This window comes from Crinia signifera, chromosome 9, assembly GCF_055691185.1.
Source record: "Crinia signifera chromosome 9, ASM5569118v1, whole genome shotgun sequence".
Lineage (NCBI taxonomy): Eukaryota > Metazoa > Chordata > Amphibia > Anura > Myobatrachidae > Crinia > Crinia signifera.
In genome coordinates, this window is record NC_139225.1 from 1,042,693 (window position 1) to 1,058,515 (window position 15,823).

The window sequence follows — 15,823 nt, forward strand, 5'->3', positions numbered from 1 at the left end:
ATACAAGTGGGCAGTGGAAATGAAAAATTACATTTTTTTACACAAAAATGCAGTTCTGGCTCAACATTTTTCATTTTCAGAAGGTATGAAGGAGAAAAAGCACCCCAAAATCTGTGCCCCAATTTCTCCCGAGTACGGCAATGCCTCACATGTGACCAAAAAATACCAGTTGGGTGCATGGCAGGACTCAGAAGGGAAGGAGTGATTTTTGGATTTTGCAGCACAGATTCTGGTGGAATGAATGGTGGGTGCTATGTTGCACCAATACAGTGGAACCCCCCCACAAGTCACCCCATTTTGCAAAGTACACCCCTCAGGGAATTCATCTAGGGGTATAGTGTACATTTCAAACCCCCAGGGGTTTCACCAATTTTGATACAAGTGGGCAGTGAAAATGAAAAATTACATTTTTTTACACAAAAATGCAGTTCTGGCTCAAAATTTTTCATTTTCAGAAGGTATGAAGGAGAAAAAGCACCCCAAAATATGTGCCCCAATTTCTCCCGAGTACGGAAATGCCTCACATGTGACCAAAAAATACCAGTTGGGTGCATGGCAGGACTCAGAACGGAAGGAGTGATTTTTGGATTTTGCGGCTCAGATTCTGGTGGAATTTTGGTGGGTGCTATGTCGCATTAGCAAGACCCCCCAAGCACCAATACAGTGGAACCCCCCCACAAGTCACCCCATTTTGAAAACTACACCCCTCAGGGAATTCATCTAGGGGTATAGTGTACATTTCAAACCCCCAGGGGTTTCACCAATTTTGATACAAGTGGGCAGTGAAAATGAAAAATTACATTTTTTACACAAAAATGCAGTTCTGGCTCGAAATTTTTCATTTCCAGAAGGTATGAAGGAGAAAAAGCACCCCAAAATCTGTGCCCCAATTTCTCCCGAGTACGGCAATGCCTCACATGTGACCAAAAAATACCAGTTGGGTGCATGGCAGGACTCAGAACGGAAGGAGTGATTTTTGGATTTTGCAGCTCAGATTCTGGTGGAATTTTGGTGGGTGCTATGTCGCATTAGCAAGACCCCCCAAGCACCAATACAGTGGAACCCCCCCACAAGTCACCCCATTTTGCAAACTACACCCCTCAGGGAATTCATCTAGGGGTATAGTGTACATTTCAAACCCCCAGGGGTTTCACCAATTTTGATACAAGTGGGCAGTGAAAATGAAAAATTACATTTTTTTACACAAAAATGCAGTTCTGGCTCAAAATTTTTCATTTTCAGAAGGTATGAAGGAGACAAAGCACCCCAAAATCTGTGCCCCAATTTCTCCCGAGTACGGCAATGCCTCACATGTGACCAAAAAATACCAGTTGGGTGCATGGCAGGACTCAGAACGGAAGGAGTGATTTTTGGATTTTGCAGCACAGATTTTGGTGGAATGAATGGTGGGTGCTATGTTGCACCAATACAGTGGAACCCCCCCACAAGTCACCCCATTTTGCAAAGTACACCCCTCAGGGAATTCATCTAGGGGTATAGTGTACATTTCAAACCCCCAGGGGTTTCACCAATTTTGATACAAGTGGGCAGTGAAAATGAAAAATTACATTTTTTTACACAAAAATGCAGTTCTGGCTCAAAATTTTTCATTTTCAGAAGGAATGAAGGAGACAAAGCACCCCAAAATCTGTGCCCCAATTTCTCCCGAGTACGGCAATGCCTCATGTGTGACCAAAAAGTGGCAGGACTCAGAAGGGAAGGAGTGATATTTGGATTTTGCAGCACAAATTCTGGTGGAATGATGGTGGGTGCTATGTCGCATTAGCAAGACCCCCCAAGCACCAATACAGTGGAACCCCCCCACAAGTGACCCCATTTTGCAAACTACACCCCTCAGGGAATTCATCTAGGGGTATAGTGTACATTTCAAACCCCCAGGGGTTTCACCAATTTTGATACAAGTGGGCAGTGAACATGAAAAATTACATTTTTTTACACAAAAATGCAGTTCTGGCTCAAAATTTTTCATTTTCACAAGGAATGAAGGAGACAAAGCACCCCAAAATCTGTGCCCCAATTTCTCCCGAGTACGGCAATGCCTCACATGTGACCAAAAAATACCAGTTGGGTGCATGGCAGGAATCAGAAGGGAAGGAGTGATTTTTGGATTTTGCGGCTCAGATTCTGGTGGAATGAATGGTGGGTGCTATGTGGCATTAGCAAGACCCCCGAAGCACGGTGAAATTATGAACCTAATATTCCATAGATGTGTGGTATATTTTAAAACACTCCTTTATACATAGGCCGGGTTTGTCGGGGCAAGTGTCACACTGGAAAATAGTTTGCTTTCTTATTCCCTTTTTATAGCAAACTTTGCACCTTTTTTGTGTCCTGCCCTTTTTTCCAGTGGAGGGGATTTCATCAGGAAAATGCTGCCCTGGTACAATACGGGGGCCAGTACTAGAAGTACTGGGGCCCTCTGCCTGCTGGTTCCCAAATATTAGGCCCTTTATGACTTCCTCTTGAAAGTGCATAAATGTCCCCCTCTGGCCGGTAGAACGGAATAGCACGTAAGCGTTATACAGTGCCATCTGGATGATATACACGGCCACCTTCTTGTACCAGATTTTTGTTTTCCGCAGGGCACTGTACGGCTTCAGTACCTGATCTGAAAGATCCACTCCGCCCATGTACCTATTGTAATCCAGGATACAATTAGGTTTTGAGGTGTGGGTACTGGTACCTCGTACAGGGACGGAGGTGGTACTGTCTCCGTGAATTGTTGTCAGTATAAGGACATCCCTCTTGTCCTTATATTTGACCAACAACATATTTTCGTTGCATATTCCCCTGCTTTCACCCCTTCTCATTACTTGGGCAATGTGCGTTTTTGGGAGGCCTCTTTGGTTCTTGCGCACAGTACCGCAAGCTGCTGTACCTCTTGAACCAAGGGCCTTAAACAGGGGGATGCTGGTGTAAAAGTTATCCACATAGAGGTGATAACCTTTATCCAGGAAGGGGTGCACTAAATCCCAGACAATTTTCCCACTAACACCTACGAGGGAGGGGGGGCATTCTGGCGGTTCAATTCTTGAATCCTTCCCTTCATAAACCCTAAACCTGTGAGTGTACCCTGAGGTGCTTTCACACAGTTTATACATTTTTATGCCATACCTTGCCCTCTTACTGGGAAGGTACTGGCGGAATTTAACCCTTCCTTTAAAATGTATAAGGGACTCGTCGATACAAATAAATTTTTCAGGGATGTACACCTCTTCAAATTTGGCACTGAAATGATCAATGACCGGCCTGACTTTGAATAGCCGGTCAAAGGTGGGATCATCTCTGGGTGGGCACTGTGCATTATCGGTGTAATGTATAAATTTAAGAATTGTCTCAAATCGAGCCCGGGGCATGGCCATACGGTAAAATGGAGTACTGTACAGAACATCTGTACTCCAATATTGCCTAATTTCTGGCTTTTTTACTATGCCCATATGAAACACCAGACCCCAAAACGTCATCATCTCTACTGCATCTACAGGGGTCCACCTAGCAAATGATGACGTGGGGTTTTGAGCAATAAACTGCTGGGCATATAAATTAGTTTGGTCCACCATTAAATTTATAAAATCATCAGAGAAAAATAATTTGAAAAAGTCAATTTCTCTGAGACCTGTGGAATCAAATTGGATTCCTGGCATGGCCAAAAACTCAGGAACCTGGGGCTCAAAATTGTCTGGTGGTGGGGTCCATACGAGATCAATTGTTGGGGGGGGGGGTCTCAGCTGCTCTACGGGGGCGTCTTTGAGGGGGTCCCTCATCACCAGAGGAGGAAGAGGAGCTTAAGGCGAATCCTTCAAATTCCCCGCTTGCATCACTGGCTGTGTCAGAGTCAGAAGCAAGCATGGCATATGCCTCCTCCGCTGAATACATTCTCCTGGATGACTGGGAGGACATTTGGGAGGACATTTGGGAGGACATTTGGGATGCCATTTTTATTTTTGTGTTACTGGTAGTGAAATGTTTCAACACGTGTATAGTGTAGGGGGGGGTACAAACTTTATTTCAATCCGGGGGGTATGTAGTGTGTAGTGTGTATGTGGTGCAGAAAAAAAAAAAATACTTTATACCAATAAAAAAAAAAAAAATGAAGGGGTTAAAAATAAAAAATTTAAGGGGTTAAAAAAAAAAAAAGGTCCTGCGCCAAAAATTGAGCACAGATGTTGGTCAGTAACGTCTGTCACTGAACAGCGCTCAAAGGCAACAGGAATTTGATCAAAAAAAAAAAATATAGATCAACCCTGTGCCGAAAAAGATGATCAGTGATGTACGTCACTGATCAGCGCACAGCGGCCACAGGACACCCACAAAATCACAGTGTGTGTAAAAAAAAAATTAAAAAAAGACCCCACAGCACTCACAAAAAAAAAAAAAGGTGATCAGTGATGCGACACTGATTACCAGTGAGGTGCAGCAGGTGCACAACCTTTGGTGCAACTGACAGGTATATATAAAAAAAAAAAAACCTCTGTACCCCCAAAAAAGTTGCTGATCACCTCAGATATAGTGATCAGCACAAAAGGCGGGGGCAGCAGACACAAAATTTAGCACTCTCTATCACTCTCAGTCACTATCTCTCTCTATCTCTCTATCTCTCACTATCTATCACTCTATGACACTGCAGCAGCAGCACTGACAGGTATATCTATATATAAAAAAAAACCTGCGCCCCCAAAAAGTTGCTGATCAGTTAATTTATACTGATCAGCACAAAAGGAGGGGGCAGCAGTCAGTTATATCAAAAATATATAGCACAATCTGTCACTATCTCTCTCTATCTCTCTCTATCTCTCTATAACTATCACACTGCAGCAGCACAAAATATAGCACTCTGTCACTAGGCCTCTCTATCTATCTCTCTCTCTCTATCTCTCTCTATCTATAACTATATCACACTGCAGCAGCACAAAATATAGCACTCTCTGACACTATCTCTCTCTCTATCTCTCTCTCTCTATCTCTCTCTCTATAACTATCACACTGCAGCAGCACAAAATATAGCACTCTGTCACTAGGCCTCTCTATCTATCTCTCTCTCTCTATCTCTCTCTCTCTATCTATAACTATATCACACTGCAGCAGCACAAAATATAGCACTCTCTGACACTATCTCTCTCTCTATCTCTCTCTATCTCTCTCTATCTCTCTCTATCTCTCTATCTATCTCTCTCTCTATCTAGCTAGTACACTGCAGCAGCACAATTTCACAGGAAGGCACAAGTAGCAACAGGATCCAGGAAGCAGTGATGAAGCAGCGATCAGGTAAGTATGGAGCAAGTATGGAGCAAGGTTCTGGTCAGTATGGCGGCAGGGGGGTACGGTGACCGCACTGCACGCTATTCCAGACCGGAATGGCGTCTGCAGTGCAGTCACCGTTAGTTTAAATCCCCCTCCTTGGCTGTGATTGGTCCGTCGGTCCGACGAACCAATCACGGCCTTTGGGGGCGGGCGGGGTGAGGTGGGGTGACACCAGTGTCACCCTTACACCCCGCGGTGATTGGTGCTGTACTTTACAGCACCAATCACCTCTGATCCCGTGTCACCGGCGAACGTTATTCGCCGGTGACACAGGAAAACGCTGTAATTGGCTGTTCACACTGAACAGCCAATCACAGCGATCGCCGACGGGGGGGCGGCATCGCAGCCCCCCCCTGGGCATGCACGGACATGTCTGCTGTCAGGGACAGCAGACATGTTGAAACTGTCACCGCGTCTATAGACGCGGTGACAGTTTAAATCCATGACGTACATTTACGCCATGTGTCGGGAAGTGCTTCCCGACCATGACGTAAATGTACGTCAAATGTCGGGAAGGGGTTAAAAATGCTGCGGTCCTGCAGCTAAAGGTACATTTGTTTAGGTCCACTAAAATGGGAACACGTGGTTCTCTTGAGGGCCAGTAGGGTTAATAATAGGGTGGTGCAGGATGATGGATGTACTTGGGTACTTGGTATGTGGCTGAGATTAACCCTCCTGTTGCTCCTGACACTTTCATATACAGGAGCCCTGCTCTGTGCATGTCCTCTCCAGGGCCAGATCTAGTAGCATCCTTTGTTCTTTATAGATTTATATATATATTGGTATACTTGGTTGTTCCTCTATATACCATCCACGGAGTGTATTTCACCCATTGTGTTATTCATATTGTTATATTTTGATCTATACCTTTTCTAGTTTATTTTATGTTCACTGTGAGTTGTTCGCGTTTGGTTGTGCTATCAGCATTGCTTGAACTTTATCCTTCTCTTGATATAAGCTCTACAGCTCTTCCCACAGACCCAGGAGGTGACTGCCTACTGTCATGTTTGTTGATGGCGTTTCGCCTGTACCCATAATCTCCAGATTCTGTGAGCGGCAATCTTCTTACCAATTTTTGTTTGGGGGGGGGGGGGGGGACGGACGGACGGACAATGCCTTTTATCTGTATCTGTAGCATTTTGTAAATTATTTTTGGGATTTTTGCCATTTTGTTTCCTGCTTCTCAAATTTTCTGACATTTCCATCAAAATCCATCTAGTGGAAGGCACAGAACGTGCTTCCCAGGTCAAAGGTCTGCCCGGCGTACACCTGTTTGACAATGTACAGAGGTCCTGGTCACTCCAATAGGCATCCCAGAACATTTGCCATCCCTCTCTGACGTTCTCATTCAAATCCTTCCAGCGAGAAGTCCCTGAACATGCTCCCCATGTCCATGGTGTACCCAGCATACACCTCTCTGTGGTCGGATCCCGGATCTGACCACATTTTTTTTCTTAAACCCCATGTCCTCTACCACCTCTATGTTATGCAACTTTGCCATATCTTGCATCCCTGACCCACTTTTGTGTAGTGGCCGGACCCCTTTTTGGGCACCCGGGCACCACACGGGGTCAGGATTGGGGAACTTAGTGGCTGTGAACCGAATCTGGTCCCAATCAAGCCACCTTGCGTTGGTTTTGTCCAAATCGGTACAACAGTGTCTGAATGCATACCAGACAAACAAACAGGCAAATAATAGATGACAAATATGTAAGAGATAATAAAGGTGTTTCTTTTTTAGATATGAGTATGTTATTTATTTTGTTGCTGTAAACTAAAGGGTGAGTCCATCATTTTAGAAACCTTGCATTAGAGCATAAAAAGATGGCTCCTTGCCCAGTGGCATTGTCTCTAGTGGTATGCATCTTGTGTGTTGTTGGTGTTGCGTTGTGTATAATACACCTGTCCTCCTGCTGCAGGTATAAAGGCTTCATCAAAGATTGCCCTAGTGGTCAGCTGGATGCCGCAGGGTTCCAGAAGATTTACAAACAGTTTTTCCCATTTGGAGACCCCACTAAATTTGCCACTTTTGTCTTCAATGTTTTCGACGAGAACAAAGTAAGTATGCATCGGATTTCTCCTTCACATTAAATGAACCATGTTGCCTCTCTTGGAATCCAAAGATTCACAACTAATTTGTTACTATTTGTTAGAAATTGTTAATGACCGTTAAAAAATACTGATGCTAAAGAGAACCTGTGGAAAGAGCCATTTTGTTTGGTGTACCAGTATGCATCGTACCAACTTGGTAGAAACCAGCAACATCACTGAGACTCTCAGCCTATTATTCATGAGGATTGTGTTTATGAGATATAGGTTACCATTAACTTGATCGACTCTGGTTACTCTAAATGAACTTCATTCTCACTTCAAAATGGCTGCCTCCTCTGTTTGTAGATTACAGATGTAGTTTACTAAAATACCCCTATGAAGTTCTACCAAGATGCTAGAATTAGACCATGGGTTGTGCACTATGCCTGGTAACACACACACAGACCCCAACCTACTGCTCACTTTGCAATAGTGTTCTAATGTGGGAGTGAACTCATGATCACCATCTATTTGGAAGTATACAATGTCTGTATAGAGTGTAAAATAATATTATGTCATGTCCAGACCATTTTGTTGGAATGGGGGGAGGGTTCCTATATCTGAAATAGAATTGTATTATGGTCATGTTCAGTTGTCAAAACATGTTGGGGGTGTAGTGTCCTACGTCTGTATACAGTGTAATAGGTGTATTATGCTCATGTACAATGGTCAGGTTATGTTGAGGTGTCGTGTCCTATGTCTGTATAGGGTGTAATAGATGTATTATGGCCAGTGGTCAGGACATGTTGGGGTGTAGTGTCCTATGTCTGTATAGGGTGTAATAGATGTATTATGGCCAGCTGTCAGGATATGTTGGGGTGTAGTGTCCTATGTCTGTATAGGGTGTAATAGATGTATTATGGCCGGCGGTCAGGACATGTTGGGGTGTAGTGTCCTATGTCTGTATAGGGTGTAACAGATGTATAATGGAGAGTGGTCAGGACATGTTGGGGGTGTAGTGTCCTATGTCTGTATAGGGTGTAATAGATGTATTATGGCCAGTGGTCAGGACATGTTGGGGTGTAGTGTCCTATGTCTGTATAGGGTGTAATAGATGTATTATGGCCAGCGGTCAGGACATGTTGGGGGTGTATTGTCCTATGTCTCTATAGGATGTAATAGATGTATTATGGCCAGTGGTCAGGACATGTTGGGGTGTAGTGTCCTATGTCTGTATAGGGTGTAATAGATGTATTATGACCAGTGGTCAGGACATGTTGGGGTGTAGTGTCCTATGTCTGTATACAGTGTAATAGATGTATTATGGCCAGGACATGTTGGGGTGTAGTGTCCTATGTCTGTATAGGGTGTAATAGATGTATTATGGGCCCTATATCCCTATATCTTAGCTCTCTTACTCACTACCATCTATACCTGCATCTCTTCTCACTCACTTCCCTACATCTCAGCTCTCTTACTCACCTACCATCTATACCTGCATCTCTTCTCACTCGCTTCCCTACATCTCAGCTCTCTTACTCACCTACCATCTATACCTGCATCTCTTCTCACTCGCTTCCCTATATCTCAGCTCTCTTACTCACCTACCATCTATACCTGCATCTCTTCTCACTCGCTTCCCTACATCTCAGCTCTCTTACTCACCTACTATCTATACCTGCATCTCTTCTCACTCGCTTCCCTATATCTCAGCTCTCTTACTCACCTACCATCTATACCTGCATCCCTTCTCACTCACTTCCCTACATCTCAGCTCTCTTACTCACCTACTATCTATACCTGCATCTCTTCTCACTCGCTTCCCTATATCTCAGCTCTCTTACTCACCTACCATCTATACCTGCATCCCTTCTCACTCACTTCCCTACATCTCAGCTCTCTTACTCACCTACTATCTATACCTGCATCTCTTCTCACTCGCTTCCCTATATCTCAGCTCTCTTACTCACCTACCATCTATACCTGCATCTCTTCTCACTCACTTCCCTACATCTCAGCTCTCTTACTCACCTACTATCTATACCTGCATCTCTTCTCACTCACTTCCCTATATCTCAGCTCTCTTACTCACCTACCATCTATACCTGCATCTCTTCTCACTCACTTCCCTATATCTCAGCTCTCTTACTCACCTACCATCTATACCTGCATCTCTTCTCACTCACTTCCCTACATCTCAGCTCTCTTACTCACCTACAATCTATACCTGCATCTCTACTCACTCACTTCCCTACATCTCAGCTCTCTTACTCACCTACCATCTATACCCGCATCTCTACTCACTCACTTCCCTACATCTCAGCTCTCTTACTCACCTACAATCTATACCCGCATCTCTTCTCACTCACTTGCCTACATCTCAGCTCTCTTACTCACCTACAATCTATACCTGCATCTCTTCTCACTCACTTCCCTACATCTCAGCTCTCTTACTCACCTACCATCTATACCTGCATCTCTTCTCATTCACTTCCCTACATCTCAGCTGTATTGTTCTTTAATTGTGTTATGTCTAGTTCTGTGTACCCTGTACGTTACTAATGTGTTCTATATGTACGGCGCTGCGTACCACTTGTGGCGCCTTAGAAATAAAAATATAATAATAATAATAAATACCAGGTTGTTCGACTCAGGAAATAGTCATGTGGCTCTTTCACACTACAGATCAACCCTGGTTAACACGGCAATAACCCAGGTTGATTTAGTGGTATGAAAGGGGTATAACAGTGCAGGTTTTAGTGATATCCAGGCTTGAGCACAGGTGACTTAACTAGTACCTGAGTTATTTGATTCAACCATCTGTGTTAAGGCCCAGTTTGAGCGTCTTTCAGCTCAAAGCCGCCCAGTGTGTATGGCCCAGCGATGAGCGGTGAGCGCTGCTGCGCGCTCCCACAACATCGCCGGAAAAGCCGTTCACCTGCTGGTTACACCAGCAGATGAGCGGCTTTCAGGACGGCTTTGCATAGTGCTCCGCTATGCAACGCCGTCCTCCCCCCTCTGTCGGTGCCGGGCAGGGGGAAAGCCGCTCAGTGTGTATGCAATGAGCAGCTTTCCCCGCAGCGATGAATGTGATCATCGCTGTCCATACACGCTGGGCATAGTCACCCAGTGTGTATGGACCTTTAAAGTCTGGATATCACTTAAACTGCACTGTCAGTGTGCCGTGAGGGATTGCCTGCTGCAAAGTGTAAAATGTAGACATTTTCTTGTAATTTTGCCAAAAGAAGAATTATGTTTTTATCATTTGGAAATGTTGAATCGTATCTTTGTCTGTTGTTGAGTAGTAACATTGAAGCTAAACAGAGGGACTGTATACCATTGCTCAGCCAAGCGTGTTACCATCTGTATCCTTGCAGGACGGCCGGATTGAGTTTGCAGAGTTTATCCAGGCCTTGTCTGTCACCTCGCGCGGGACCCTGGATGAGAAACTGAGATGTGAGTGACCTTCTGCATGCTGGATATGTGCCGTATATAATACATTTATACGTCATGTATGTACCCTGTATGAGGCTTTTACACGTCATGTATGTACCCTGTATGAGGCATTTACACGTCATGTATGTACCCTGTATGAGGCTTTTACACGTCATGTATGTACCCTGTATGAGGCATTTAGAAGTCATGTATGTACCCTGTATGAGGCATTTACACGTCATGTATGTACCCTGTATGGGGCATTTACACGTCATGTATGTACCCTGTATGAGGCATTTACATGTCATGTATGTACCCTGTATGAGGCATTTACACGTCATGTATGTACCCTGTATGAGGCATTTACAAGTCATGTATGTACCCTGTATGAGGCATTCACAAGTCATGTATGTACCCTGTATGAGGCATTTACAAGTCATGTATGTACCCTGTATGAGGCATTTACACGTCATGTATGTACCCTGTATGAGGCATTTACAAGTCATGTATGTACCCTGTATGAGGCATTTAAACGTCATGTATGTACCCTGTATGAGGCATTTACAAGTCATGTATGTACCCTGTATGAGGCATTTAAACGTCATGTATGTACCCTGTATAAGGCATTTACACGTCATGTATGTACACTGTATGAGGCATTTACACGTCATGTATGTACCCTGTATGAGGCATTTACACGTCATTTATTTACCCTGTATGAGGCATTTAAAAGTCATGTATGTACCCTGTATGAGACATTTACGGGTCACATATCTGCCGGATGTATGTACCCTGTATAAGACATGTACGTGTACCATCACTGCCGGATATATGTACCCTGTATAAGACATGTACGTGTACCATCACTGCCGGATATATGTACCCTGTATAACACATGTACGTGTACATCACTGATGGATGTATGTACCCTGTATAAGACATGTACGTATACCATCACTGCCGGATGTATGCACCCTGTATAAGACATGTACGCGTGTACCATCACTGCCGGATATATGTACCCTGTATAAGACATGTACGTGTACCATCACTGCCGGATATATGTACTCTGTATAAGACATGTACGTGTACCATCACTGACGGATGTATGCACCCTGTATAAGACATGTACGTGTACCATCACTGACGGATATATGTACCCTGTATAAGACATGTACGTGTACCATCACTGCCGGATATATGTACCCTGTATAAGACATGTACGTGTACCATCACTGCCGGATATATGTACCCTGTATAAGACATGTACGTGTACCATCACTGCCGGATATATGTACCCTGTATAAGACATGTACGTGTCCCATCACTGACGGATATATGTACCCTGTATAAGACATGTACGTGTACCATCACTGCCGGGTGTATGTATCCTGTATAAGACATGTACGTGTCCCATCACTGACGGATATATGTACCCTGTATAAGACATGTACGTGTACCATCACTGCCGGATATATGTACCCTGTATAAGACATGTACGTGTACCATCACTGCCGGATATATGTACCCTGTATAAGACATGTACGTGTCCCATCACTGACGGATATATGTACCCTGTATAAGACATGTACGTGTACCATCACTGATGGATATATGTACCCTGTTTAAGACATGTACGTGTCCCATCACTGATGGATGTATGCACCCTGTATAAGACATGTACGCGTACCATCACAGCCGGATATATGTACCCTGTATAAGACGTGTATGTGTACCATCACTGTCGGATATATGTACCCTGTATAAGACATGTACGCGTACCATCGCTGCCGGATATATGTACCCTGTATAAGACATGTACGTGTCCCATCACTGATTGAGTGAGTGACCTTCTGCATGCTGGATATGTGCCGTATATAATACATTTATACGTCATGTATGTACCCTGTATGAGGCATTTACACGTCATGTATGTACCCTGTATGAGGCTTTTACACGTCATGTATGTACCCTGTATGAGGCATTTAGAAGTCATGTATGTACCCTGTATGAGGCATTTACACGTCATGTATGTACCCTGTATGAGGCATTTACACGTCATGTATGTACCCTGTATGAGGCATTTACATGTCATGTATGTACCCTGTATGAGGCATTTAAACATCATGCATGTACCCTGTATGAGGCATTTACACATCATGTATGTACCCTGTATGAGGCATTTACAAGTCATGTATGTACCCTGTATGAGGCATTCACAAGTCATGTATGTACCCTGTATGAGGCATTTACAAGTCATGTATGTACCCTGTATGAGGCATTCACAAGTCATGTATGTACCCTGTATGAGGCATTTACACGTCATGTATGTACCCTGTATGAGGCTTTTACAAGTCATGTATGTACCCTGTATGAGGCATTTAAACGTCATGTATGTACCCTGTATGAGGCATTTACAAGTCTTGTATGTACCCTGTATGAGGCATTTAAACGTCATGTATGTACCCTGTATGAGGCATTTACACGTCATGTATGTACACTGTATGAGGCATTTACACGTCATGTATGTACCCTGTATGAGGCATTTACACGTCATGTATGTACACTGTATGAGGCATTTACACGTCATGTATGTACCCTGTATGAGGCATTTACACGTCATTTATTTACCCTGTATGAGGCATTTAAAAGTCATGTATGTACCCTGTATGAGACATTTACGGGTCACATATCTGCCGGATGTATGTACCCTGTATAAGACATGTACGTGTACCATCACTGCCGGATATATGTACCCTGTATAAGACATGTACGTGTACCATCATTGCGGGATATATGTACCCTGTATAAGACATGTACGCGTGTACCATCACTGCCGGATATATGTACCCTGTATAACACATGTACGTGTACATCACTGATGGATATATGTACCCTGTATAAGACATGTACGTGTACCATCACTGACGGATGTATGCACCCTGTATAAGACATGTACGTGTACCATCACTGCCGGATATATGTACCCTGTATAAGACATGTACGTGTACCATCACTGACGGATGTATGCACCCTGTATAAGACATGTACGTGTACATCACTGATGGATATATGCACCCTGTATAAGACATGTACGTGTCCCATCACTGACGGATATATGTACCCTGTATAAGACATGTACGTGTCCCATCACTGCCGGATATATGTACCCTGTATAAGACATGTACGTGTACCATCACTGATGGATATATGCACCCTGTATAAGACATGTACGTGTCCCATCACTGACGGATATATGTACCCTGTATAAGACATGTACATGTACCATCACTGCCGGATATATGCACCCTGTATAAGACATGTACGTGTACCATCACTGATGGATGTATGCACCCTGTATAAGACATGTACGTGTACCATCACTGATGGATGTATGTACCCTGTATAAGACATGTACGTGTACCATCACTGCCGGATGTATGCACCCTGTATAAGACATGTATGTGTACCATCACTGCCGGATATATGTACCCTGTATAAGACATGTACGTGTACCATCACTGACGGATATATGTACCCTGTATAAGACATGTACGTGTACCATCACTGCCGGATATATGTACCCTGTATAAGACATGTACGCGTGTACCATCACTGCCGGATATATGTACCCTGTATAAGACATGTACGTATACCATCACTGCCGGATATATGTACCCTGTATAAAACATGTACGTGTACCATCACTGCCGGATATATGTACCCTGTATAAGACATGTACGCGTGTACCATCACTGCCGGATATATGTACCCTGTATAAGACATGTACGTGTACCATCACTGACGGATGTATGTACCCTGTATAAGACATGTACGTGTACCATCACTGACGGATATATGTACCCTGTATAAGACATGTACGTGTACCATCACTGCCGGATATATGTACCCTGTATAAGACATGTACGTGTACCATCACTGATGGATGTATGTACCCTGTATAAGACATGTACGTGTACCATCACTGCCGGATATATGTACCCTGTATAAGACATGTACGTGTACATCACTTCCGGATATATGTACCCTGTATAAGACATGTACGTGTACCATCACTGCCGGATATATGTACCCTGTATAAGACATGTACGTGTACCATCACTGCCGGAAATATGTACCCTGTATAAGACATGTACGTGTACCATCACTGCCGGATATATGTACCCTGTATAAGACATGTACGTGTACCATCACTGCCGGATATATGTACCCTGTATAAGACATGTACGCGTGTACCATCACTGCCGGATATATGTACCCTGTATAAGACATGTACGCGTGTACCATCACTGCCGGATATATGTACCCTGTATAAGACATGTACGTGTACCATCACTGCCGGATATATGTACCCTGTATAAGACATGTACGTGTCCCATCACTGATGGATGTATGTACCCTGTATAAGACATGTACGTGTACCATCACTGCCGGATATATGTACCCTGTATAAGACATGTACATGTACCATCACTGCCGGATATATGTACCCTGTATAAGACATGTACGTGTACCATCACTGCCGGATATATGTACCCTGTATAAGACATGTACGTGTACCATCACTGCCGGATATATGTACCCTGTATAAGACATGTGCGTGTACCATCACTGCCGGATAAATGTACCCTGTATAAGACATGTACGTGTACATCACTGCCGGATATATGTACCCTGTATAAGACATGTACGCGTGTACCATCACTGCCGGATATATGTACCCTGTATAAGACATGTACGCGTACCATCACTGCCGGATATATGTACCCTGTATAAGACATGTACGCGTACCATCACTGCCGGATATATGTACCCTGTATAAGACATGTACGTGTACATCACTGCCGGATATATGTACCCTGTATAAGACATGTACGCGTACCATCACTGCCGGATATATGTACCCTGTATAAGACATGTACGTGTACATCACTGCCGGATATATGTACCCTGTATAAGACATGTACGCGTGTACCATCACTGCCGGATATATGTACCCTGTATAAGACATGTA

General features: G+C 43.8%; 1 protein-coding gene across 2 annotated transcripts in view; it reads left to right on the forward strand.

The window, feature by feature from the left end:
• Nucleotides 1–15,823, forward strand: part of NCS1 (neuronal calcium sensor 1) — a 110,137-nt gene that overhangs the window by 71,299 nt on the left and 23,015 nt on the right. For both annotated transcript variants that reach the window (XM_083160862.1, XM_083160861.1), the window contains exons 3-4: nt 7,242–7,380; nt 10,731–10,809. In XM_083160862.1, coding sequence (XP_083016988.1) covers nt 7,242–7,380; nt 10,731–10,809 — 218 coding nt within the window. The remainder of the gene's footprint in view (nt 1–7,241; nt 7,381–10,730; nt 10,810–15,823) is intronic.